General features: G+C 46.7%; 6 protein-coding genes across 6 annotated transcripts in view; 4 read left to right on the top strand and 2 right to left on the bottom strand.

The window, feature by feature from the left end:
* Window positions 1-23,512, top strand: part of LOC309564447 (uncharacterized protein) — a 714,240-nt gene that overhangs the window by 326,018 nt on the left and 364,710 nt on the right.
* Window positions 1-23,512, top strand: part of LOC309563950 (uncharacterized protein) — a gene marked incomplete at its 3' end in the record, with an annotated part of 302,349 nt that overhangs the window by 93,305 nt on the left and 185,532 nt on the right. The window lies entirely within an intron of this gene.
* LOC309563951 (uncharacterized protein) overlaps window positions 1-23,512 on the top strand; it is a gene marked incomplete at its 3' end in the record, with an annotated part of 261,782 nt that overhangs the window by 80,352 nt on the left and 157,918 nt on the right. The gene's annotated exons all lie outside the window — the stretch shown is intronic.
* The window catches only part of LOC309563953 (uncharacterized protein), a gene marked incomplete at its 3' end in the record, with an annotated part of 229,314 nt that overhangs the window by 79,855 nt on the left and 125,947 nt on the right, over window positions 1-23,512 (top strand). The window lies entirely within an intron of this gene.
* Window positions 1,475-13,307, bottom strand: LOC309563959 (uncharacterized protein). Its single transcript, XM_082268589.1, has 3 exons — window positions 12,185-13,307; window positions 3,463-3,511; window positions 1,475-2,650 (listed from the first exon to the last, which is right to left on the bottom strand). Exons 1-3 carry the CDS (start codon window positions 13,277-13,279, stop codon window positions 1,488-1,490), a joined length of 2,307 nt encoding a protein of 768 aa, XP_082124715.1. The 5' UTR covers window positions 13,280-13,307; the 3' UTR covers window positions 1,475-1,487.
* On the bottom strand, window positions 14,409-22,271 carry LOC309563958 (uncharacterized protein; the record flags this gene model as incomplete). The annotated part of the gene is made up of 3 exons (XM_082268588.1): window positions 14,409-14,747; window positions 15,094-15,195; window positions 22,185-22,271. The coding sequence occupies 3 exons, from the start codon at window positions 22,269-22,271 to the stop codon at window positions 14,517-14,519; spliced, it is 420 nt and encodes a 139-aa protein (XP_082124714.1). The 3' UTR covers window positions 14,409-14,516.

The raw sequence follows: 23,512 nt of genomic DNA, 5'->3' as shown, positions 1-23,512 counted from the left end.
TATCATTACCCATAGGTGCCGCCTATCATAGCCCATCGGTGCTCATTAGTGCTGCATATTAGTGCCCATCAGTGTGACATATTTGTGTCTCTTCATCAGTGCTGCCTAATTAGTGCCCATCGGTGCCTCCTCATCAATGTCACCTCATCAGTGCCCATTAGTGCCGTTTATCAGTGCCGCCTATCATTACCCACAGGTGCCACCTATCATAGCCAATCGGTGCTCATTAGTGCTGCATATTAGTGCCCATCAGTGCGGCATATTTGTGTCTCTTCATCAGTGCCGCCTAATTAGTGCCCATCGGTGCCTCCTTTATAAATGCCACCTCATCAGTGCAGCCTATCAGTGCCCATCAGTGCCATCTATAAGTGCCCATCAGTGCAGCCTATCAGTGCCCATCAGTGACGCCTATCATAACCCAAAGGTGCCCCCTATCATTCCCCATCGGTGCTCATTAGTGCCGCATATCAGTGCGGCACATTAGTGCCTCTTCATCAGCACACATCTGTGAAGGAGACAAATTACACTTTTACAAAATTTTCTAGCAGAAACTAAGAAAACCTTTTTTTTTTTTTCCCCTTCAAAATTTTCAGTCCTTTTTGGGTTTGTTTAGGAAAAAAGAAAGTCTTGTTTGTGTGAAGAAAATGATAAAAAATATCATATGGGTACAGCGTTGCATGACCGCGCAATTGTCATTTAAAGTGCGACACCGCTGAAAGCTGAAAATTGGCCTGGGCAGGAAGGGGGGGGGGTTTGACAGTGCCCGGTATTGAAGGGGTTAACAAAAATAATAATAGTAAATCCTGTCCAAAATATACTGACCCTGACCTTTGACCCAAACACTAACCCTGGCACTGACCTAAATCAAACCTTGATCTTGGTATTTTTCATTAAAAACATTTTTTTTCCCCTTTCTAGAAAGATACATTGTATCCTTCCTCTACAGTCACAGAAAGGGAGAGAAAAAACAAGGGGGCGGGCTTTACAGTGACTGATCACTATAGTAGCCAATCAGAGGCTATCATAGCGATCAGGTGACCCAGAATCGGGAGCTACGGGTTTCCAATCTTTAGTACGGGGTCCGGGGCTCTAGGCAATACCCCGGTCTTTGTGCTGGAAGTGCGCGGCCGGCACAAAGGGGGAAGCCCCCGGTAAAAAGGGGGAAACCCCCGAGTAAAAAAAGCCAAGTCCCGTGGGGCGGCATATTTGCGTTACTTTGGCGTGAAGGGGTTAAAGATAGCGCTTGGGTACTGCGGAAGGCAGGTGCGCACTCTTCTTTGTTTTATGAGGTCTCTGATGAGCGTTGGAAAGGGATCTCAAATTACAGTAGTAATACAACTTCTTCACTGAGTGAGGTCTTGCAAGGTCTTATTTCTGTGTGTTAACAATTCCCGCACTCAGGTCAGGCCTGCGGCTTCTTGCCCATGTGCGTTATCCGATGTTTGGAAAGACAGGTCTCTGGTGTAAAAAGATTTCCCGGACTCAGGTCAGGCCTGCGGCTTCTTGCCCAAGTGCGTTCTCCGATGTTTGGAAAGACAGGTCTCCAGTGAAAAAGATTTCCCGCACTCAGGGCAGGAATACGGCCTCTCACCCGTGTGAGATCTCTGATGTCTGGTAAGACAGACCTTCTGTGAAAAACATCTCCCGCACTCAAGGCAGGCATACGGCTTCTCGCCTGTGTGCGATCTCTGATGTCTTGAGAGATGGGCCTTCCGAGAAAAACATTTCCCGCACTCCGGACAGGAATACAGCTTCTCATCCGAGTGCATTATCTGATGATTGGAAAAACTGGAACTCTGGGAAAAACGTTTCCCGCACACAGCACAGGAATACGGCTTCTCACCCGTGTGGGATCTCTGATGTACAAGGAGGTCTGATTTACATGGATAACATTTCCCACACTCAGAGCAGGGATACGGCTTCTCGCCGGTGTGCGATTTCTGATGTCTGGAAAGATGGGCCTTCAGTGAAAAACGTTTCCCGCACTCGGAGCAGGAATACAACTTCTCGCCCGTGTGCAATACCTGATGTTTGGAAAAACTGGATTTCTGTGTAAAACATTTCCCGCACTCAGCACAGGAGTAAGGCTTCTCCCCCGTGTGAGTTCTTTGATGCACACGAAGGTCTGATTTCCGTAAAAAACTTTTCCCGCACTCAGAACAGGAATACGGCTTGTCATCGGTGTGTAAGTTCTGATGTACGGAAAGAGGGGACTTTTGTGGGGGGACGTTTGTGTATTCCTGTCCCGAGTTCCAAAGCTCAGGACAGGAATACAGGTTCTCCTCCATGTGAAGACCATAATGCATGTCCAGTTCTGATTTATGAAGGAAACATTTCCCGCACTCATAACAGGAATGAAGCTCCTCCCCCGTCTCATTTCTCTGAGGCAAATTTAATTCGGACCTAAAACTTTCCCCCCATTCAGGACCAGAAAATGTCTTCTCCCCCTGAAGTCCGGCTCCATCCCCCACAGTACGAGGTTGCTCAGAGTCAGAGGCATTCCATGGTCTATCCACACTGTGAAGTCCACCATCCATAGAGGAGCTCATTGTCTTTTCTCCTCCACAATCTCCTGTGATGTCCTCATCTTCCATTTTACAACCTGGAGATAAAGTGAGAAGATTATTAGAGAACTTCTCCGTGTTGTGTCCTGGAAGGATATAAAAACATCGTCAATAGATCCGAGAGGATACGTTTCCTCAAATCAAGATTATTGGCTGATATCACTCAGCTTCCGCCCTACTCTGGACCAATCAGTGAGCAGTAACAGAGCAGAGATAAGAGAAGAATATATTACGGCTCACCTGTGCTGATCTCTGTAGGAGTGTCCTCCTCTTCGAACGTTCCCATTTCAGCCTCCTCCACATCCGTCTCCTCTGCTTCACTCTCAACTTTTATTTTAATCAGATCTTCACCCTAAACCAACAGAATGGCAGAAAATAACATCTGTAACATAGAAGTATTTATGATGCGAGATCACATAGAAAATATCATCTTGTAGAGTCCACACATCGTCTCCACATGTCAGAGTGTTCAATCACTTTATGTCCCCGACCCTCAACTCCACCTACCTGATGATGGTGAGGGATGGTGTGACCTTCCTGTGTGGAATCCCGGGAATACAGAGGACGGGGACATCTCTCTGGTGGGTTTCTGGTATTAGGTGGCTCCAACATCACATCCTTAGAGAGACCTTGGTGTTCTTCAAAAAGCTCCTTCATCACTCCGTACTCCTCATCCTCCTCTTTATACTCTTCTTTTACAACAATATTATAATCCCCGAAGTTTCCACTCTAAATATATAATAGAAAATTCATTGTAACAAACATGCTTGTGTATAAATCAAAACTACCAATAATTGTCAATCATCTACCTGATGATGGTGGGGGATGGTGTGACCTTCCTGTGTGGAATCCCGGGAATACAGGGGACGGGGACATCTCTCTCGTTGGTTCCCATTACTGGATCCATTCTTCATGATGATGTTGCCATCCAGACACCTTATAGGAACCTGACACACACAATGATACAGTCACCATCCAGACACATCCCTTGTCTGTTACTGGATAATGTCCCAGAATTCCCAGCACCGCTCACCTCTCCTGTCAGCAGCTCCATCATCTTCTTGGTGACTTCTAGAATCTTCTCCATGTTGTGTCTCTCAGGTTTTAGGGAGTCACATGGAGGCACTGTGATGGTCATATGATCACCTGACTTCAGAAGAGGAAATCTCTGTATTGGAGAACCAATAGGAATATCATGTTAGAATCCCAGAATCCTCCTCACCTCTCCGGTCAGGTCTGTGTTTTATTAATAGAGATAAGAGTGATGTCATGTGACCTCCCAGAATCCTCCTCACCTCTCCGGTCAGCAGGTAGATGATCTCCAGGGTGAAGTTTAGTATCTTCTCAGTCATGTGACTCCGGTCCTCCTCCATCTTCATTGGTCATGTGATCTATACAGGTTTTCTGTAGACCAATAATTGATAAGAGAGAATAATCTGGATTGCACTGGTTGTACTATATTAGGATGGGGGTGTATGGGGGTAATACAAACACACAAAAGTAATTATGGGAATAAAGCCAAATTGTGGGTGTGGCCAAACTGTGCTAACAATGGGAGGGGCTTATTGGGTCATGGTTTAATAAAAACGGAGCCTCATCACTGTATACACATCAACTATATGGCACAGTACTTGTATCTACACTCTCATAGGCATGAAACACACTGGGCACCCAGTTACCCCCCCTCCTGCCAGTACAAATAACCCCCAAGGACCATATCCCCCAACAGTACAAATATCAACCAACAGCTCCAATCTTTCTCCTAGTACAGTTCTCCCCCCACAGTCCTCAATCCCCCTCCCAGCTTAACCCTACAGTACAGACCTCCACCAGTACAAACCTCCTCAGCATACACTTTCCTAAGTGCTGATACGCTCTAGTCTAACCCTATACATCCCCCCCAGTACAGATCCCCCTCCTCCCAGCCTAACCCTATATATCCCCCCCAGTACAGATCCCCCTCCTCCCAGCCTAACCCTACACATCCCCCCAGTACAGATCCCCTCCTCCCAGCCTAAACCTATACATCCCCCCCAGTACAGATCCCCCTCCTCCCAGCCTAAACCTATACATTCCCCCCCAGTACAGATCCCCCTCCTCCCAGCCTAAACCTATACATCACCCCCAGTACAGATCCCCCTCCTCCCAGCCTAAACCTATTCATCCCCCCCAGTACAGATCCCCCTCCTCCCAGCCTAAACCTATACATCCCCCCCAGTACAGATCCCCCTCCTCCAAGCCTAACCCTATACATCCCCCCCAGTACAGATCCCCCTCCTCCAAGCCTAACCCTATACATCCCCCCATTACAGATCCCCTCCTCCCAGCCTAACCCTACACATCCCCCCATTACAGATCCCCTCCTCCCAGCCTAACCCTACACATCCCCCCAGTACAGATCCCAGTCCTCCCAACCTAACCCTACAGACACCCCCTTCCAGCATAATTCCTCAGTACAGACACCCCCCCAGCATAATTCCTCAGTACAGACCCCCCCCCCCAGCATAATTCCTCAGTACAGACCCCCCCCAGCATAATTCCTCAGTACAGACACCCCCCCAGCATAATTCATCAGTACAGACACCCCCTCCCAGCATAATTCATCAGTACAGACACCCCCTCCCAGCATAATTCCTCAGTACAGACACGGCCTTCCGATACCCCCCCCCCCCCCCAGCATAATTCATCAGTACAGACACCCCCTTAGCATAATTCCTCAGTACAGACACCCCCCCAGCATAATTCATCAGTACAGACACCCCCCCCCCCCCAGCATAATTCATCAGTACAGACACCCCCTCCCAGCATAATTCCTCAGTACAGACACCCCCTCCAATTATAATTCCTCAGTACAGACACCCCCTCCCAGCATAATTCCTCAGTACAGACACCCCCTCCCAGCATAATTCCTCAGTACAGACACCCCCTCCCAGCATAATTCCTCAGTACAGAGACCCCTTTAGTTCAGATCTCGTGTTGATCAATGGCAGTTCAGAGGGAGGGATCTCCTCCCCTCTGCTGTGTTGGATGTGAGGAGGAGCCTCCCCCTTCGATCTGAACTGCCACTTTCCACCAGACACATGCCAATGCGGCAAGCCCTATCACACTAGACCTACAGTCACTTCCGCCCGTTTAACTACAACACAAAGAGCAATGTGGGGGACCAGCCAGCCCCCCAGAATGCAGTTACCAGGTGCGAACTGCACCCCCCCAGCAGTACGTCCCTGCCTGCCGGATCGTAATTTAAATTTTCTACGTAAAGTCAGTTTTGTGTTGAGCTGTTTATTTTTACCTCGTTTTTAATCTCCCGGCAAAGAAAACTAAAGAAGATTATTTTTACGTCCAAATAAACCCCCCCCCCCCATCCCCCGCCACTAATACACCTCGTATAATCCATTAGTACAGACTGATGAGGTGAGAAGGTGACTGGTGGGAAAAGTGACCGATCTCCAAAATGAGGAGAAGAATCCGGCCCCATAAGTAGGGAAATTTTCTGACCCTGAAGGGGTTAATCTAGGTTTCCACACTATATATGTGCGTATCGTCATCTGCTGGAGATAAAAGATGTCACAGTGACTATGGAGGAAGAGGACGAACATGACGGGGAGGGGGGAATCACTGGGTGTAAATAAAAAATAATATCTTATTACCTCCTCTGCTGCCACTTCCAGCAATGTCTTCTCTCTACTTCCTCCCGACTCACCTCTAACCCGGAACTTCCTGTCCTTACCTGACATCACTTCCTATCATAGAGACTTTCTGTCTCTGTATAAGTGAGATCACCACCTTGTGGAGCTCAGAGGAACGTCTCAGAGAAATGTCTCGTAGTGAGAACACAGCCTTAACGTTATCTTTATTTTCCCCCAAAAAATCTATACACATCCATTCGGTAATGGCCCTGCAATCTATTTTTCATGAAAGCGTTTACTGCTTTTTTCTGCCTCCTTGTATCATTCTCTGTGCGCTCCCAAACCCATCCTTCAGTTTGTTTGGAAGGAGCAGTACACGTTAGTGGTGGTCATGTACACTGCTCTATGCACATGTAGCACCCTCCTAGTTAGGTGCCAGAGAAAGTATAGTTTTGAGCTCGGGCTGCTTACCAGAAGGGCTGCAGGTAAATCTATATTGTTCTCTGCCTACCAGAGAGCAGGATCTGTTAGTGAGGACATGGCTCAGTTTGGTGGGGGGTGGATGTAGCACACTCCTAGGTAGGTGCTAGTGAGAAAGTATAGTTTTGAGCTCGGCCTGCTTACCATATAGGCTGCAGGTAAATCTATATTGTTCTCTGCCTACCAGAGAGCAGGATCTGTTAGTGAGGACTGCTCATTGTGCTCAGTATGCAACTCATTCTGTCTTAGAGAGTGTTTCACACTGGCCCAATAGGGAGGCATGTTGGACAGTGAGAGGAAACCTGGCGAATGGGTGCACAGGCTTTTGATACAGGCCTGATGATTGCCAGAGGGAAAGTGCCTTAGTGATTATTGGGATACTGTATAAAAGCCAGGAGAACATGTGCTCGAGGTTCTTTCATCTGGATAGAGAAGTCCCGGAGGGAGGGGGCAGCTGCCTCCTCCTCTGTAGAGGTGCCATGCGGCCTCAGGGGGTCGTCCTGAGGGCCTGAAGAGTATCAGTGGGAAACTGAACCTTGAGGTCCAGAGGAGCTGACTGAGAGGGGAGACACCAGAGGATCTGTCTCTGCAGTACAGTGAGTACAGAATCTCGTGTCAAGGGGCCTGACCTGAAGGGGGCCACCCCTGCTCCTAGGATAGTCAGTGGACAGGTGTTGGTTGAAAGACGATGCTAGTGAGAGTGTCCCGAAGATAAGTTATCATCCACTAAGTCGTCTTGCTAGGAAGTAAAGAGCAAGAGACTTAACCCTTTCTACACTTGTGGCGGTGTGGATTAAGCAGCCTAGCCATCTCCAATCAACCTAGAAGGCCTGAAGATAGAAGTCCTCAACTAATGTGAACAGTTCAACTGGAGTATCCCACCATTCCCTTCTCCTATCCCAGTTCCAGATAAACATCAAAAAACCAACACCCCTAGACTGATTATTTGTGTGACGCGCCATCAGGAGCAAGGAAGGGATCCAAGAACTATATCTCAAGGTAACCGTGTGCTGGTAATCAGAGAAGCCAGTCAAGTCATTATTCAGCAGAATCTGCGGGGACAGTGCTACACACACTACACATCCCATGGTCCATAGTCCACCTTGGAAGTGAGCCAGAGAAGGTGGCTATGTTCCTACATACAGTGGGGCCATGGAGGACAACCATAGCCATCTTGTAGGGTGGGGAGTAGTAGGTGGGTGATGATGACCACAAAGACAAAAGAGGGGAATGGAACATTGTACTGCCTCAGTTACACTCAACAGTATCTTTATTCTCCCCCAAAAAATCTATACACATCAATTAGGTAATGGCCCTGCAATCTATTTTTCGTGAAAGCGTTTACTGTTTTTTTCTGCCTCCTTGTTTCATCATCTGTGGGCTTCCAAACCTATCCTTCAGTTGGTTTAGAAGGAGCAGTGCACGTTAGTGGTGGTCATGTACACTGCTCTATGCACGCTACATGTCCCATGGCCCATAGTCCTCCTCGGAAGTGAGCCATGGAAGGTGGCTATAGTCCTACATACAGTGGGGCCATGGAGGACAAACATAGCCAACCTGTAAGGTGGGGAGTAGTAGGCGGTTGATGATGATGGACCTTTGCTCAATGCTTCCCGTTAACTTGTTGGGCGCCAAGTTCTGGGTCACATGAAAGGACTACCCCTGGGGGTGGGTTCTTTGAGCTATCCAGATGATGTCCGGGACCACTTAAATTGGCACAGAGGTAACACCTTGTCCGAAGGTGTGCTCACCGATGCATGGGACTAGGTCATGTGAAGAGTCAAACATTAAGGCAGTCCCCAACTTAGAGATGAGCCACTTGTGTGCAGTGTTGTATGGAGACTCTCTCCAGACGATGTTGTCCCTTGTCCTACACACTTGTACATGTGTATGTGTTGCATTAGGAGGGCATGCAGAACCTATGCCCACTCCACCAGTCAGCATACCTCTGTTACCTCACTCCCAGTAACATCCATTAGGTAATGGCCCTGCAATCTATTTTTCCATGAAATCATCTACTAATTTTTTCTGCCACCTTGTATCATCCTCTATGAACTCCTAAACCTATCCTTCAGTTTGTTTGGAAGGAGCAGTTTACGTTTGTGGTGGTCATGTACACTGCTCTATGCACCCTACACATCCCATGGTCCATAGTCCACAATGGAAGTGATCCAGAGAAGGTGGCTATGCTCCTTCTCTGGATCACTCCTAGTCAGTGGCCCCCCTTCCTTATCCTACTGGAAGGGCATAGTCAACAAGGTTCTGCCTCTATATAAAACCACATACCCCAAAATTTCGAAAAAGTATGGCAGTGTTGGCTTTCAGCCACTGATACTCTTGATTGAATTGTTTGTTTGATGGTATTATAACAGTATTGATGCCTTATTATTCAATGTTGACTGCTGGAGCTATCAGCCTTTACCAAGGGATCATAATTCTGAATGCTTCTATGTAAAAAAAACTGCTCTGTTATAGCGAAGTGTTTAGCTGAGAGGACTAAAGCCCCGTACACACGTAGCGATTGTCGGCTTGTTAGTATGATGCTTCCGACAACCGACAGCGACTTTTCGGCCGAACATAATCTGTTGTGCAGGCATTAAAATTTTTGTTGGCCAACACCAGAACGGCCAATTGTTCGCCAGTCAGTACAGAATTCGGCCGACAAACAGCTGATTAGCAAGACTGGGCATGCTCAGAAAAGAAAAAACACACGGAAAGTTAACCATCACATGACATCACTTCTGCAGTCGGCTGTTGTTGGCTGACAAAATTCATGTGCAGTCTTTTGCAGTTTTCAGCCGACAGGACAGCACCGAACAAAAGACGGCCGATCGTTCGGCCGACATTCGGTACGTGTGTACGGGGCTTAAGTGTGCTTTTCTGTATTCTTATGCACTTTATGGAATATTGCATTATTGGGAAAGGGGGTTGCTGGGTTGTTTTTTTGGTTCTTGTTTGTATTGTTTTTAGGTCTGTTCCAAAAAAGAAAACTGCATCCAATTTGTGTATATGTGAACCAAGCCTAAGTCTAGAGTCATGTGTGATACATTGCTCTTGCAAGTTATAGGGTTATAGGGGTAACTTTTATACAATTGAGTTGACACCTCTAACTACTTGAAGTTATATTAGTAGGTTGCTTAGCTCCCTGGGTTTCTGATAGGCACAGAACAAAGTCCCTGCCTCCAGAAGCCTGGAGCCCAACCAAAAGTACGGAGGCTCGTTGTTCAGGCATAACTCAGTCCACATGGTCAGCCCACATGGTCAGTCCACATGGTCAATCCACATGGTCAGCCCACATGGTCAATCCACATGGTCAGCCCACATGGTCAATCCACATGGTCACCCCCCTGGGTCAATCCACATGGTCAGCCCACATGGTCAGCCCACATGGTCAATCCACATGGTCAGCCCACATGGTCAATCCACATGGTCAGCCCACATGGTCAGCCCACATGGTCAGGCCAAATGGTCAATCCACATGGTCAGGCCAAATGGTCAATCCACATGGTCAGGCCAAATTGTCAATCCACATGGTCAGGCCAAATTGTCAATCCACATGGTCAGCCTGCATGGTCAATCCACATGGTCAGCCCGTATGGTCAGCCCACATGGTCAGGCCAAATGGTCAATCCACATGGTCAGCCCACATGGTCAATCCACATGGTCAATCCACATGGTCAGCCCACATGGTCAATCCACATGGTCAGCCCACATGGTCAATTCACATGGTCAATCCACATGGTCAGGCCAAATTGTCAATCCACATGGTCAGGCCAAATTGTCAATCCACATGGTCAGCCTGCATGGTCAATCCACATGGTCAGCCCGTATGGTCAGCCCACATGGTCAGCCCACATGGTCAGCCCACATGGTCAATCCACATGGTCAGCCCACATGGTCAATTCACATGGTCAGCCCACGGCCACCTAAACACTCTTCTTTGCACTTACACATATAGTGTGCCTCAGACAAGAGGTTATTCACCATTATCACACCATACTCCTGGTCCTCTCTGGCAATCGTGCCACTCTGACTGTGGATACTTACTCCACTGGTTTCTGATGACTTGAGCATGATTACAGGACAGGCTTCCAATTCCCCCACCATCACCCACTATTCCAACCAGGTTTGCATACACGTCTTCTTCGAAGTGGGTACTCCATGAGGTGCACTATCTAGCATAGCTTAACAATATTCTATCTCACTTCAGAGCAGCAAGGTTACGAAGGTTCCACCTCAGACTCAAGAAGCAGCCATAGGCTCTGCCCAACTCCTTTTTTTTATTTTTTAACAAGTTTCCTCAAAGTCCACTAGATCAGTGGTCCTCAACTCCGGTCCTCGGGGCCCACTAACAGACCAGATTTTAAGTATTACCTTGGGGAGATGCAGACTAGAATACTGCAATCACTGAGCAGCAAGTGAGATCACCTATGAAGTAATTTAGTTATCTTGCAAACCGGGCCTTTTAGTGGGCCTCGAGGACCGGAGTTGAGAATCACTGCACTAGATCATGTCTCCTCCATTGTGGGCAACAGTTCTCAGTTAATCAGTCAACATTTCTCTCCCAGATAGTGGTGGACCTAAAGCTTTGTACACCTCCGATTTATAGCTAGTTCTTTAATCAATACTTGAGCTACTTTTTTCCATTAAATGGGGTCTTTTACTTTTTTTTTCCTTTTAGAATTTGCTCCCCCTCCCCATAGATCACCCCCATTTAACACACCCACTTTCCCCATAGATTAAAAAAAAAAAAAAAAAAAAGTTAGGCATACATCGGTTGTACAAAAATGTAATCTTTATTTGGTTTATACTAAATATAAAATGTGTTTTTACATTTTTATTCAGGTAAATATGAAATGTTCAATATTTTCCACATTAAGCCAGCGGGTGGCGCTCTGCAAACAAATTAGGATGCTAGTGACCCACTTAAATGGATATAAATGCCAGTGACCCACAGATATAAAGATCTAAATAGAGGAATCAGGACCTCCTTTCCCCTGCTGTTGACTTCTTTCTCCAATATTATAAAGATCCGGAGACCCGGGCGAGCCGCGGACGGCGGAGGGGGATGCCCCCCCCCGCTCCTTGTAATGACTGAGACCTATCACATGCCCAGAGCCCTGCCTGGGGCGTGGTGGCCAATAAGGCCATAGAAGGAGATAAAGGCGGAGATGACCTGAGGGCCAGCACCAAGGGAGATCCAGAAAGGGGCAGCATAGGAACCAGAGACATGCTTCTAGCTGTGTGCTTCTTCCCAATGTGAGATCTCTGATGTATAACAAAATATGGTTCCTAGAGAAGACATTTCCCGCACCTCTAGTGTTCCCTGATGTTTGGCAGGCTGAGACTTCTGTGGGAAATATTTCCAATGCCCAAAGCAGCAAAAAGGCTTCTTATTTGTGGGAGATCTCTAAAGTGTGTTAGAGAGCGATTACTGTGAAAAACATTTCCCGCACTCCCCTTTTACGTGCAACAAGGTCTGATTTACGTGTATAACATCTCCCGCACTCAGGTCAGGCATACAAGCTTCCTGCCCATGTGCGACCTCTGATGTCTGGAAAGACAGGACTTCTGTGAAAAAGATTTTCCGCACTCAGGACAGGAATACGGCTTCTCGCCCGTGTGCAGTCGCTGATGTCTGTTAAGACAGACCTTCTGTGAGAAACATTTCCCACACTCGGGGCAGGGATATGGCTTCTCACCAGTGTGCGATCTCTGATGCCTGGAAAGATGAGCTTTCTGTGAAAAAAATTTCTGGCACAGAGGACACGAATACAACTTCTCGCCCGTGTGCAGTCTCTGATGTTTGGAAAAACTGGATTTCTGTGAAAAACATTTCCCGCACTCAGGACAGGAGTAAGGCTTTTCCCCCGTGTGAGACCTTTGATGCACAAGAAGGTCTGATTTCTGTGGATAGCATTTCCCGCACTCAGGGCAACCGTACGGCTTCTCGCCCGTGTGCAATCTCTGATGTCTAGAAAGATGGGCCTTCTGTGAAAAACATTTCCCGCACTCAAGGCAGGAATACGACTTCTTGCCTGTGTGCAATAACTGATGTTTGGAAAAACTGGATTTCTGTGAAAAACATTTCCCGCAAGATGGACAGGAGTAAGGCTTCTCCCCGGTGTGAGCTCTTTGATGTACAAGAAGGTCTGATTTCCGTAAAAAACATTTCCCACACTCGGAACAGGAATACGGCTTCTCACCTGTGTGCGATCTCTGATGTAATGTAAGGTTGGACTTTAGTGGAAAACATCTTCCAACCTCAGGGCAGCAGTACCGATTCTCCTCCGCGTAAAATCTGTAATGCGTGACCAGTTCTGATTTATGAAAAAAACATTTCCCGCACTCAGGACAGGAATTAAGCTCCTCCCCCGTGTGGGATCTCTGATGTAGATTCAGATTTATTTCAGAGTTAAAACTTCCCCCACATTCGGCACAGGGAAATGTCTCCTCCCCCTGAATTCCGTCACCGTCACTCACAGTACGAGGTTGCTCAGAGTCGGAGGGATTCCATGGTCTATCCACACTGTGAAGTCCACCATCCATAGTTGAGCTCATTGTCTTTTCTCCTCCACAATCTCCTGTGATGTCCTCATCTTCCATTTTACAACCTGGAGATAAAGTGAGACGATCCTTTGAGGGTTGATAAATCAAGACTGTCAATGGAGGTTACTGCTAACATTTAGGAAGAAGAGGAACCAACCTAAGAAAGGCTCAATCTGTGTTCTCATATCTGTGCTACTGTAACTAGGAGTGACACACAACCTAATACTGCCAGCTGAACCCCAGGATGGGAATCAGTACAGGGAGGTGACCGTTATGAACCTATTATTGGATGATATCACTCAGCTCCCGCCCTACTCTGGACCAATCAGTGTGCAGTAACAGAGCAGAGATAAGAGAAGAATATATTATGGGTCACCTGTGCTGATCTCTGTAGGAGTGTCCTCCTCTATGAATGTCCTCCTCATTCCAGCCTCCTCCGTATATTGCTGATCATCCCTCACATACGTCTCTTCTACTTCATCCTCAACTTTCATCTTCATCAGATCTTCACACTAAACCAACAGAATGGCAGAAAATAACATCTGTAACATAGAAGTATTTATGATGTGAGATCACATAGAAAATATCATCTTGTAGAGTTCACACATCGTCTCCACATGTCAGAGTGTTCAAACACTTTATGTTCCCGACCCTCAACTCCACCCACCTGATGATGGTGAGGGATGGTGTGACCTTCATGTGAGGAATCCCAGGAATACAGAGGACGGGGACATCTCTCTGGGAAGTCTCGCTTATTAGGTGGCTCCATAACATCTTCATGGAGACATGGATGTTCTTCAGAAAGCTTCTTCATCATATCATATTCCTCATCCTCCTCTTTATACTCTTCTTTAACTACAATATTATAATCCCCAAGGTTTTCGCTCTAAATATGTAATAAAACATTTATTATAAGAAACATGCTTGTGAATAAATGAAAACTACCAATAAGTGTTGATCACCTACCTGATACAGTATTCTGTAGTTGTGATCTTCCTGTGTGGAATCCCGGGAATATAGAGGACGGGGACATCTCTCTGGTGGGTTCCCATTACTGGATCCATCTGTAGGAAACACACACACTGACTGAATACATTGTTTCTATGTGTTTATCAGATGATGGGGGATCTAGGTGGATCCTCCGTACTGCTCTCTCCTTTACAATAAAGTCTCCTCTTACCCGGTGATGTGAGGGGCGGCTGATTCTCCATCATGACGTCCTTGTAGAGATCCTTGTGTCCTTCTAAATACTCCCACTCCTCCATGGAGAAATAGACAGTGACATCCTGACACCTTATAGGAACCTGACACACACAATGATACAGTCACCATCCAGACACATCTCTTGTCTGTTACTGGATAATGTCCCAGAATTCCCGGCACCGCTCACCTCTCCTGTCAGCAGCTCCATCATCTTCTTGGTGACTTCTAGAATCTTCTCCATGTTGTGTCTCTCAGGTTTTAGGGAGTCACATGGAGGCACTGTGATGGTCATATGATCACCTGACTTCAGAAGAGGAAATCTCTGTATTGGAGAACCAATAGGAATATCATGTTAGTATCCCAGAATCCTCCTCACCTCTCCGGTCAGGTCTGTGTTTTATTAATAGAGATAAGAGTGATGTCATGTGACCTCCCAGAATCCTTCTCACCTCTCCGGTCAGGTCTGTGTTTTATTACTAGAGATAAGAGTGATGTCATGTGACCTCCCAGAATCCTCCTCACCTCTCCGGTCAGGTCTGTGTTTTATTAATAGAGATAAGAGTGATGTCATGTGACCTCCCAGAATCCTCCTCACCTCTCCGGTCAGGTCTGTGTTTTATTATTAGAGATAAGAGTGATGTCATGTGACCTCCCAGAATCCTCCTCACCTCTCCGGTCAGCAGATAGATGATCTTCAGGGTGAGGTTTAGTATCCTCTCAGTCATGTGACTCCGGTCCTCCTCCATCCTCATTTGATCTATACAGGTTTCCTGTAGACCAATAATTGATAATAGAAAATTATCTGGATTGTACTGGTTGTAAAATATTAGGAGAGGGGTGTATGGGGGATAATATGAGGGTTTCTGTCATGGAAGAACGACCCCCAGTGGGATTACATACAGAGGAACATTCAGTTTAGTGTTTAGAGGAGAGCCTCTTGCCCTTTGGCCTACCAGCACATACCTGGCATATCGGGCACCCGAGGCAGATAATTTTTCAACTATGGGGAAAGTAATATTGGGATTATGCTATGGGCCTCCCAACCAGGATGGAAGGGGAGGTGGACCTCCTAAAACAGCTTGGAATGGCGGAAAGGATGGGGAATTTAATTATCCAGATATAGACTGGGCAGAAGGAACCGCGCATTCATCTAGGGCTCGCCATTTCCAAAATGTTTTGCAGGACAATTTCCTGGGTCAGATGTTGAACGCACCGACAAAAAATAATGAATTACTAGACTTACTGATTACTAACAATACAGACCTGATTGCGGATGTAGAAATACGGGGCAACTTAGGAAACAGTGACCATAGGTCAATTAGTTCCATTATAACTCATATAAATAGGAAACACAAGGGTAATACAAGGACACTGAATTTCAAAATAGCCAATTTCCCTAAACTGTGCTCTTTGTTAGACAATATAAAATGGGATAGAATCCTAGAAACAAAGAACACGGAGGAAAAATGGGAGTGCTTTAAGAACATACCAAATAAAGGTATTGGCCAGTGCATTCAAATGGGGAATACATTTAAAAGAGCTAAAATAAACCCTGGGTGGTCAAACTCCAATGTAAAAATGCATTTAAAAACTAAAGAAAAGGACTTTAAAAAGTACAAGGCTGAGGGGCCATTGGCAGCATTCCAACATTACAAAGAATGCAATAAGAAATGTAAGAGCGCAATCAAGACAGCTAAGATAGAACACAAAAGGCACATAGCAGAAGAGAGTAAAAAAAAAAACCCAAGAAATTCTTTAAGTATATAAATAGCAACAAAGTGAGGCCAGAACATATTGGCCCCATAAAGGATGACAAAGAGAATCTGGCTATAAAGGACAGAGAGAAGGTGAAGGTTCTAAATAAATTCTTCTCCTCAGTCTTCACAAAAATATTGGGGGGGGGGGATAAACGTCACAGGAAGCACCCTCATAGTAAACAGAAGACAGACTCAGAACTAGACTTGAAAAACTTAACATAAATAAGTCACCAGGACCAGATGGCTTACACCCGAGGGTCCTTAAAGAACTCAGCCAGGTGATAGCCAGACCATTGTTCTTAATTTATATGGATAGTCTACTGACGGGAATGGTTCCAGCTGATTGGAGAAAAGCCAACGTGGTACCAATATTTAAAAAAGGGCCGGGATATAGCCTGGGGAATTATAGGCCGGTTAGCTTAACATCGGTAGTCTGCAAGATTTTGGAGGGGATGATAAGGGACCACATACAAGACTTTAGTAATTAAAACGGTATTAATAGTAGTAATCAGCATTGATTCATGAAGAATTGTTCTTGCCAGACCCATCTATTAACCTTATATGAAGAAGTGAGCTGCCATCTAGATAAAGGAAGGCCTGTGGATGTGGTATATCTGGATAAAGGAAGGACTGTGGATGTGGTGTATCTGGATAAAGGAAGTCCTGTGGATGTGGTATATCTGGATAAAGGAAGGCATGTGGACATGGTGTATCTGGATAAAGGAAGGCCAGTGGATGTGGTGTATCTGGATAAAGGAAGGACAGTGGATGTGGTGTATCTGGATAAAGGAAGTCCTGTGGATGTGGTGTATCTGGATAAAGGAAGGCCTGTGGATGTGGTGTATCTGGATAAAGGAAGGCCTGTGTATGTTGGTGTATGTAGATAAAGGAAGGCCTGTGGATGTGGTGTATCTGGACTTTGCAAAGGCATTTGATACAGTTCCCCACAAACGCTTACTGTACAAACTAAGGTACGTAGGTATAAACCATAGGGTGAGTACCTGGATAGAGAACTGGCTCCAGGGGTGAAGAAAAAATGTATTAGTATATCAAATGTTAAAAACAAACACCACGTTTAACAATACATTTATGCAGATGGTGTATCTGACTAAGCACAATCAGGTACAAAAGATGTGGGTAATTCAGGATCAACGCGTTTTGCCCAAACGCAGGGGCTTCTTCAGGATCCAAATAGTAGTATTAACACCGCTTAAATAGTCAGCATGAATCAACAAGACCTGGAGGGTGGAATCACTACCAGATGTGATTGTCCAAAGTCGGATCCACCAGAAAATATTTATTAAATCAGTGCAGCAGACAACAACTTATGATCGCCGCAAGCTAGTGAGGTGTTTCCTAGGGAGGAAGATCTAGAAAAGCCAGTGAAGCAAAAGCAAAAGAGTATCCAGAAAGCCCTTCCGTGATCAATCAATTAAATTAGATTGGGTCCAGCTAGGTCCCAAGCCAGCCTCTCCTATATGGGCAGCAGTGAAAACAAGTAATCCTCGCAGCCCAAGCTCAGACACCAACAGAACACCCGTCTTGCAGCCAAACTGGTGCAGCCGTCCCCACACGCAGCCCGCGATCAACAAGCTGAGGCCAATTTAATTTTGGATAATGTAAGGTAATGCATGTAGGTGCCAGAAATCCCAACACAAGTTACTCACTGGAAAGGGGGGGGGGGGTTTGGGGGAATCTAAGATGGAAAAGGACCTGGGGGTACTGGTAGACGACAAGCTCAGCAAAGGCATGCAATGCCAAGCCGCTGCAAGCAAAGTCAACAGAATACTGGCATGTATAAAAAAGGGGATTCACTCCAGAGATAAAATGGTAATTGTCCCACTCTACGAGACTCTGGTCCAGCCTCATCTGGAGTATTACGTCCAGACTGGGCACCGGTCCTCAGAAAGGATGTGCTGGAACTGGAAAGAGTCCAGAGAAGGGCAACAAAAATAATTAGGGGAATGGAGGACATCAGCTATGAGGAAAGACTACAAGCATTGAACTTATTCTCTCTGGAGAAGAGACGATTGAGGGGGGATATGATATCAATGTACAAATACCGTACTGGTGACCCTAGCATAGGGAACAAACTTTTCAGCGAAAGGGAATATTAAAGGACTAGCGGCCATACATTAAAATTAGAACAGAAGCGGTTTAACCTTAAACTGCGTAAAGGGTTCTTATACCGTCAGAGTGGTAAGGATGTGGAATTCTCTTCCATATGCAGTGGTATCAGCAGGGAGCATCGATAGTTTCAAAAAACTATTAGATGGGCACCTTAATGACCACAACATACAGGGGTATACAATGTACAACATACAGGGGTATACAATGTACAACATACAGGGGTATACAATGTACTATTGACATAAACACATACACACTCATCATATATTGAACTGGATGGACTGGTGTCTTTTTTCAACCTCACTATGTAACTATCCTAACCTCTTGGTGGGGACCCCCCAGTACAGACCCCACCCCCCCACTCCATTCTAACCTCTTGGTACAGACCTCCTAGTACAGACCCCCCCCCTCCATCCTAACCTCTTGGTACAGACTCCCCCTGTACAGACCCCCTCCCATCCTAACCTCTCACTGCAGACCCTCCCTCCCATCCTAACCTCTTGCTGCAGACCCCCCCCCCAGTAGAGACCCCCCTCCCATCCTTACCTCTTGGTGCAGAGTCCGCAGACCCTTCCATCCTAACCTCTTGGTACAGATCCCTCTACCCAGCATAACCCCTCAGTACAGACCCCCCTTCCAGCCTAAATCATCAGTATAGACCCCCCACTCCTATTCTATCCCTTCTTTGCCCTTAATTCTCAGTACATATTTCCAAATAGCTGCCCTTGCATGCAATCCCTTAATCCAGACCCCCCCAATTGTAGACAACACCTTCCAGCATAACCCCATAGTACAGCCCTCCCCCCTTTCCCAGGACTAACACTCCTTTGCAGACTCGCCTTTCGTGAAGATCTTTTTATCGATTAGTGGCAGTTCAGAGTGCGGAATGTCCTCCCTTCAGCCTCCAGCCAAACCCCTCCATACACACTCCCCCAATAGATGCCCCTCCCGGCCTGTCCCCTCAGTACACACCCCCCTTGCCTATCTCTTCATTACAGACTCCCTTTAGTGCAGGCATCCTTACTTATAAGTGGCAGTTCAGAGTGAGGTATGTCCTCCCTTCTGCCTCGGCCAAACCCCTCCATGCATACCCCCTCAATAGATCCCCTCAGTACAGATCCCCCCCACCTCCCCGACCTATGTCTTCATTACAGACCATCTCTCAGTCAAACCCTGAAGTACAGACCCCCTTTAGTGCAGGCATCCTTACTTATAAGCGGCAGTTCAGAGTGACGGAAGTCCTCCTCCTCAGCTGTGTCATGTGACCAGAGTGAAGGTGGAGCCTCCCCTTCGATCTGAACTGCCACTGTCAAGACAAATAGAAGTGGCGCTGCAATGCCTATTATACTATCTCTACAGAGACGCTTCTACCTGTCTGACGGCAACACAAAAAAGAAAAATGTCGGGAGGGTGGCGTACAAACTACAATCACTGGCACCCCCATGAGTACGCCATTGCCTACCGGATGAGAAGTTCCATTTTCTATGTAAAGTTGGTTTTGATTTGAGCGGTTTACTTTTACTTCGTTTTTAATCTCCCGGCAAAGAAAACTGAAGAAAATTCCCCTTACGTCCGAATAAACCCTTCAACCCCTAGGTAGAAAAGGATGACATCTCCAAGCTGAAGAGAATGTCCTGGCCCCGTAAGTAGGGGAAATTTCTGACCCTAAAGGGGTTGATCTAGGTTTCCACACTATATATGTGTATATCATCATCTGCTGGAGATAAAAGACGTCACAGTGACTATGGAGGAAGAGGACGTAACATGACGGGGGGGTTACTGGGAGTAAATATAAAATAAGATCTTATTACCTCTTCTGCTGCCAGTTCCAGCAATGTCTCCTCTCTACTTCCTCCCAACTCACCTTTCACCCAGAACTTCCTATTTATACTCTGACATCATTCCTTGTCTTCCATAGAGACTTCCTATCTCTATGGTATAAAAGAGATCACCACCTTGTGGAGCTCAGTGGAGCTGCAGCCCTGAAAAACATCTCGTAGGTTGAACACGTCCTTGTGCTGTGTGTGTATTAGGGATCGACGATATATCGAGGGCCGATATGCACTTTCCCCAATATATCAGAATCGACCACCAAGGCTGCCAATATTACCGATATTTCGGAAAGTGCTTGTACCGGAGTGATGCCTGCAGCTAGAGGCATCACCTCGGTACCGGCGTTCATAGCCAACGGTCGACTGTCTTGTAATGACAACCGATGTAGCTGAGAAGCCGCTTGGCTGTCATTACAAGGAGCAGGAGGGGACGTCCCCCCCCCTCCTCCCGCCGCCTTCCACGGCTCGCCCGTGTCTCCAGTCCCGGGCAACACACCAGAACAGCCACAGAAGTCCCGATCAAAGCCGCATTTGGCTCTGATCGGGTCTCCATGCAAAAACCCGGAAGTGGCGCCAGATTCAAAAAAATGACAGCATTCAAAATAGCCAAACTTGGTGTTTTGAATGCTTTTAAGTGCAGAGGAGGGGTTTGGGGTCTTTTAGACCCCAAGAAGATCCCTCCACAAGAGTACCTGTCAAGTAAAAAAAAATAAATACCGTTACGCGATGACCAAAATATCGGTAACGGCAATGAAAAAACTATATCGGTTGATGCCTTGTGTGTATATGCACCGTATATCCTATAGATTGCTCCACCGCCTCTCCTTCCACCGCAACTCTGCAGGAAATGCAACAACGGCGCTATCAGCAAAAGAAGGAGGTCCTGGTTAAAAAGCACAAAAAACTGTACGAGGAGCACTGACACTTATACAGCTATCCTTGACTTATTATTCATAGCATGTAAATTCATAGCGCAGAAGTGGATCTCCGCAGCTCCCCCAACTTATTTTATGTGCTTAAGGGTGGTAATGGATACCCTACTGTGAGGAGACGGATGTATAAACATAAGGAATGTCCTAATAAATTTACGAAGTTATGGAACAACTGGTTGAAGACTCCAGGGTTAGCCCCCCCCCCCCTCAGTTAATCCATGATAAACTTCTAGGCCAACACATATGTACTGTATCTAGCCGTAATATGCAAAAATTACCCCTCTTTTAAGTACTAGGTATACACCAATCAGCATCACTGGCCATAACATTATGTCCACCCACCATATACCATTGAGGCACTGCCTCCTCTAGACCTCTAAAGGTATGCTGTGGTATCTGGCACCCAGCCGTCATAAGCAGATCCTTTAGGTTCTGTAAGTTATCAAGTGGGGCCTCTGTAGATCGGACTTGTTTTTCCAGCACATCCTACAGATATTTGATTGGATTGAGATCTGGAGAATTTGGAGGACAAGTCAACTTCTCAAGTCATTGTTGTGTTCCTCAAAATCAATTCTGTTGCACACGTGCCCATTGTAGATTCTTTTGGCTGTGGACACGGGTCACCATGACCACCCTCACCCTTCTTCGGCTACACAACCCCATACAAAACAAACTGTGAAGCTCTGTGTGTTCCGACACCTTTCTATTACAACCAGAAATTATTTTTCCAGCAATTTGAGCTCCAGTAGCTCTTCTACTGGATCAGACTACACAGGCTAGCCTTCCCCCCACCTCCATCAATAATCCTTACCTCCCCTCCTCCATCAATGAGCCTTCCCTCCCTACTCCATCAATAATCCTTCCCTCATCACCTCCATCAATAAGCCCCCCTCCCACCTCCATCAATAAGGCTTCCCTCCCCACCTCCATCAATGAGCCTTCTTTCACCACCTCCATCAATGAGCCCCCCTCCCACCTCCATGAATGAGGCTTTCTTCCCCACCTCCATCAATGAGCCTTCTTTCACCACCTCTATCAATGAGAGCCCCCCCCCCCCCACCAATGAGCCTTCCCTCTTCACTTCCATCAAGGAGCCTTCCCTTCCCACCTCCACGAATGAGCCTTTTCTCACCACCTTCATCAATGAGCCTTCTCTCACCAGCTCCACGAATGAGCCTTTCTTCCCCACCTCCATCAATGAGCCTTCCCTCCTCACCTCCATCAATGAGCCCTCCCTCCCCACCTCCATCAATGAGCCTCCCCCCCACCTCCATAAATGAGCCTACCCACCTCCATCATTGAGCTTTTCCTCTCCCCAGCTCCATTAATGAGCCTCCCCCCACCAATGAGCCTTCCCTCCCCCCACCTCCATCACTGAACCTTCCCTCCCCACCTCCATCAATGAGCCTTCCCTCCCCACCTCCATCAATGAGCCTTGGCTGCCCACAACCCTGTCACCGGTTGGCTGGTTTTCCTTCCTTGGACCACTTTTGGTCGGTCCTGACCACTGCAGACCAGAAACATCTCACAGGAGCTGCAGTTTTGGAGTTGCTCTGACTCAGTTATCTAGATGTTACAATTTGGTCCTTGTCAAAGTCCCTCAAATCCTTACTTACTTGCTGTTTTTTTCTGCTTTCAACACATCAACTTCAGGGACAACATGTTCACTTGCTGCCTAATATATCCCACCCACTTTCAGTTGGTCACTCTTCCTGTCAGTAATCAGAATGTTATGGCTGGTCAGTTACATAGTTAGTGAGGTTGAAAAAAGCGTGTTGTCTACTAGGACCCCCCAGGTCCTTTTCCATCTTAGATTCCCCCCAGAGGTTTTCCCCCTAGTGAGTAACTTGCGTTCGTATTTCTTGCACCCAAATGCATTACCTTACATTTTCCAACATTAAACCTCATTTCCATGTAGATGCCCACCCCCATTATTTTGTTCAGGTCTGCTTGTAAGGCTACCACATCCCGCATAGAAGTTATTGCTCTGCTTAGCTTAGTATCGTCCGCAAATACCGAGATTGTACTGGTCATCCCATCCTCCAGATCGCTTATGAATAAATTAAACAGGACTGGTTCCCAAGAAAGATCCTTGGGGGTCCCCACTTCCCACACCTGACCAATCCGAGTACTCCCCACTTATCACCACCCCCTGGACTCGCCCCTGAAGCCAGTTTTAAATCCAGGTACTCACCCTATGATCCATACCTACGTACCTTAGTTTGTACAGTAAGCGTTTGTGGGGAACGGTGTCAAATGCCTTTGAGAAGTCCAGATACACCACATCCACAGGCTTTCCTTTATCCAGATACACCACATCCACAGGCCTTCTTTTATCCAGGTACGCCACATCCATAGGCCTTCTTTTATCCAGTTACACCACAGGCCTTCCTTTATCCAGATACACCACATCCACAGGCCTTCTTTTATCCAGAT

This window comes from Pelophylax lessonae (assembly GCF_965119305.1).
Source record: "Pelophylax lessonae genome assembly, chromosome: 9".
Classification (NCBI taxonomy): Eukaryota; Metazoa; Chordata; class Amphibia; order Anura; family Ranidae; genus Pelophylax; species Pelophylax lessonae.
Note: the sequence above shows the minus strand (reverse complement) of the source record. Positions and strands in the feature narration are given on the sequence as shown.

What these genes read in the sequence shown, in the direction of transcription:
- LOC309563959 (XM_082268589.1), bottom strand. Translation starts at nt 13,279, where the DNA reads ATGGAAGATGAGGACATCACAGGAGATTGTGGAGGAGAAAAGACAATG. An exon ending in GGAAGCTTGTATGCCTGACC is followed by an intron (nt 3,512 to 12,184) that starts TGAGTGCGGGAG and finishes TGTGTGTGTCAG; the next exon opens with GTTCCTATAAGGTGTCTGGA. An exon ending in CATCATGAAGAATGGATCCA is followed by an intron (nt 2,651 to 3,462) that starts GTAATGGGAACC and finishes ATATCCTTCCAG; the next exon opens with GACACAACACGGAGAAGTTC.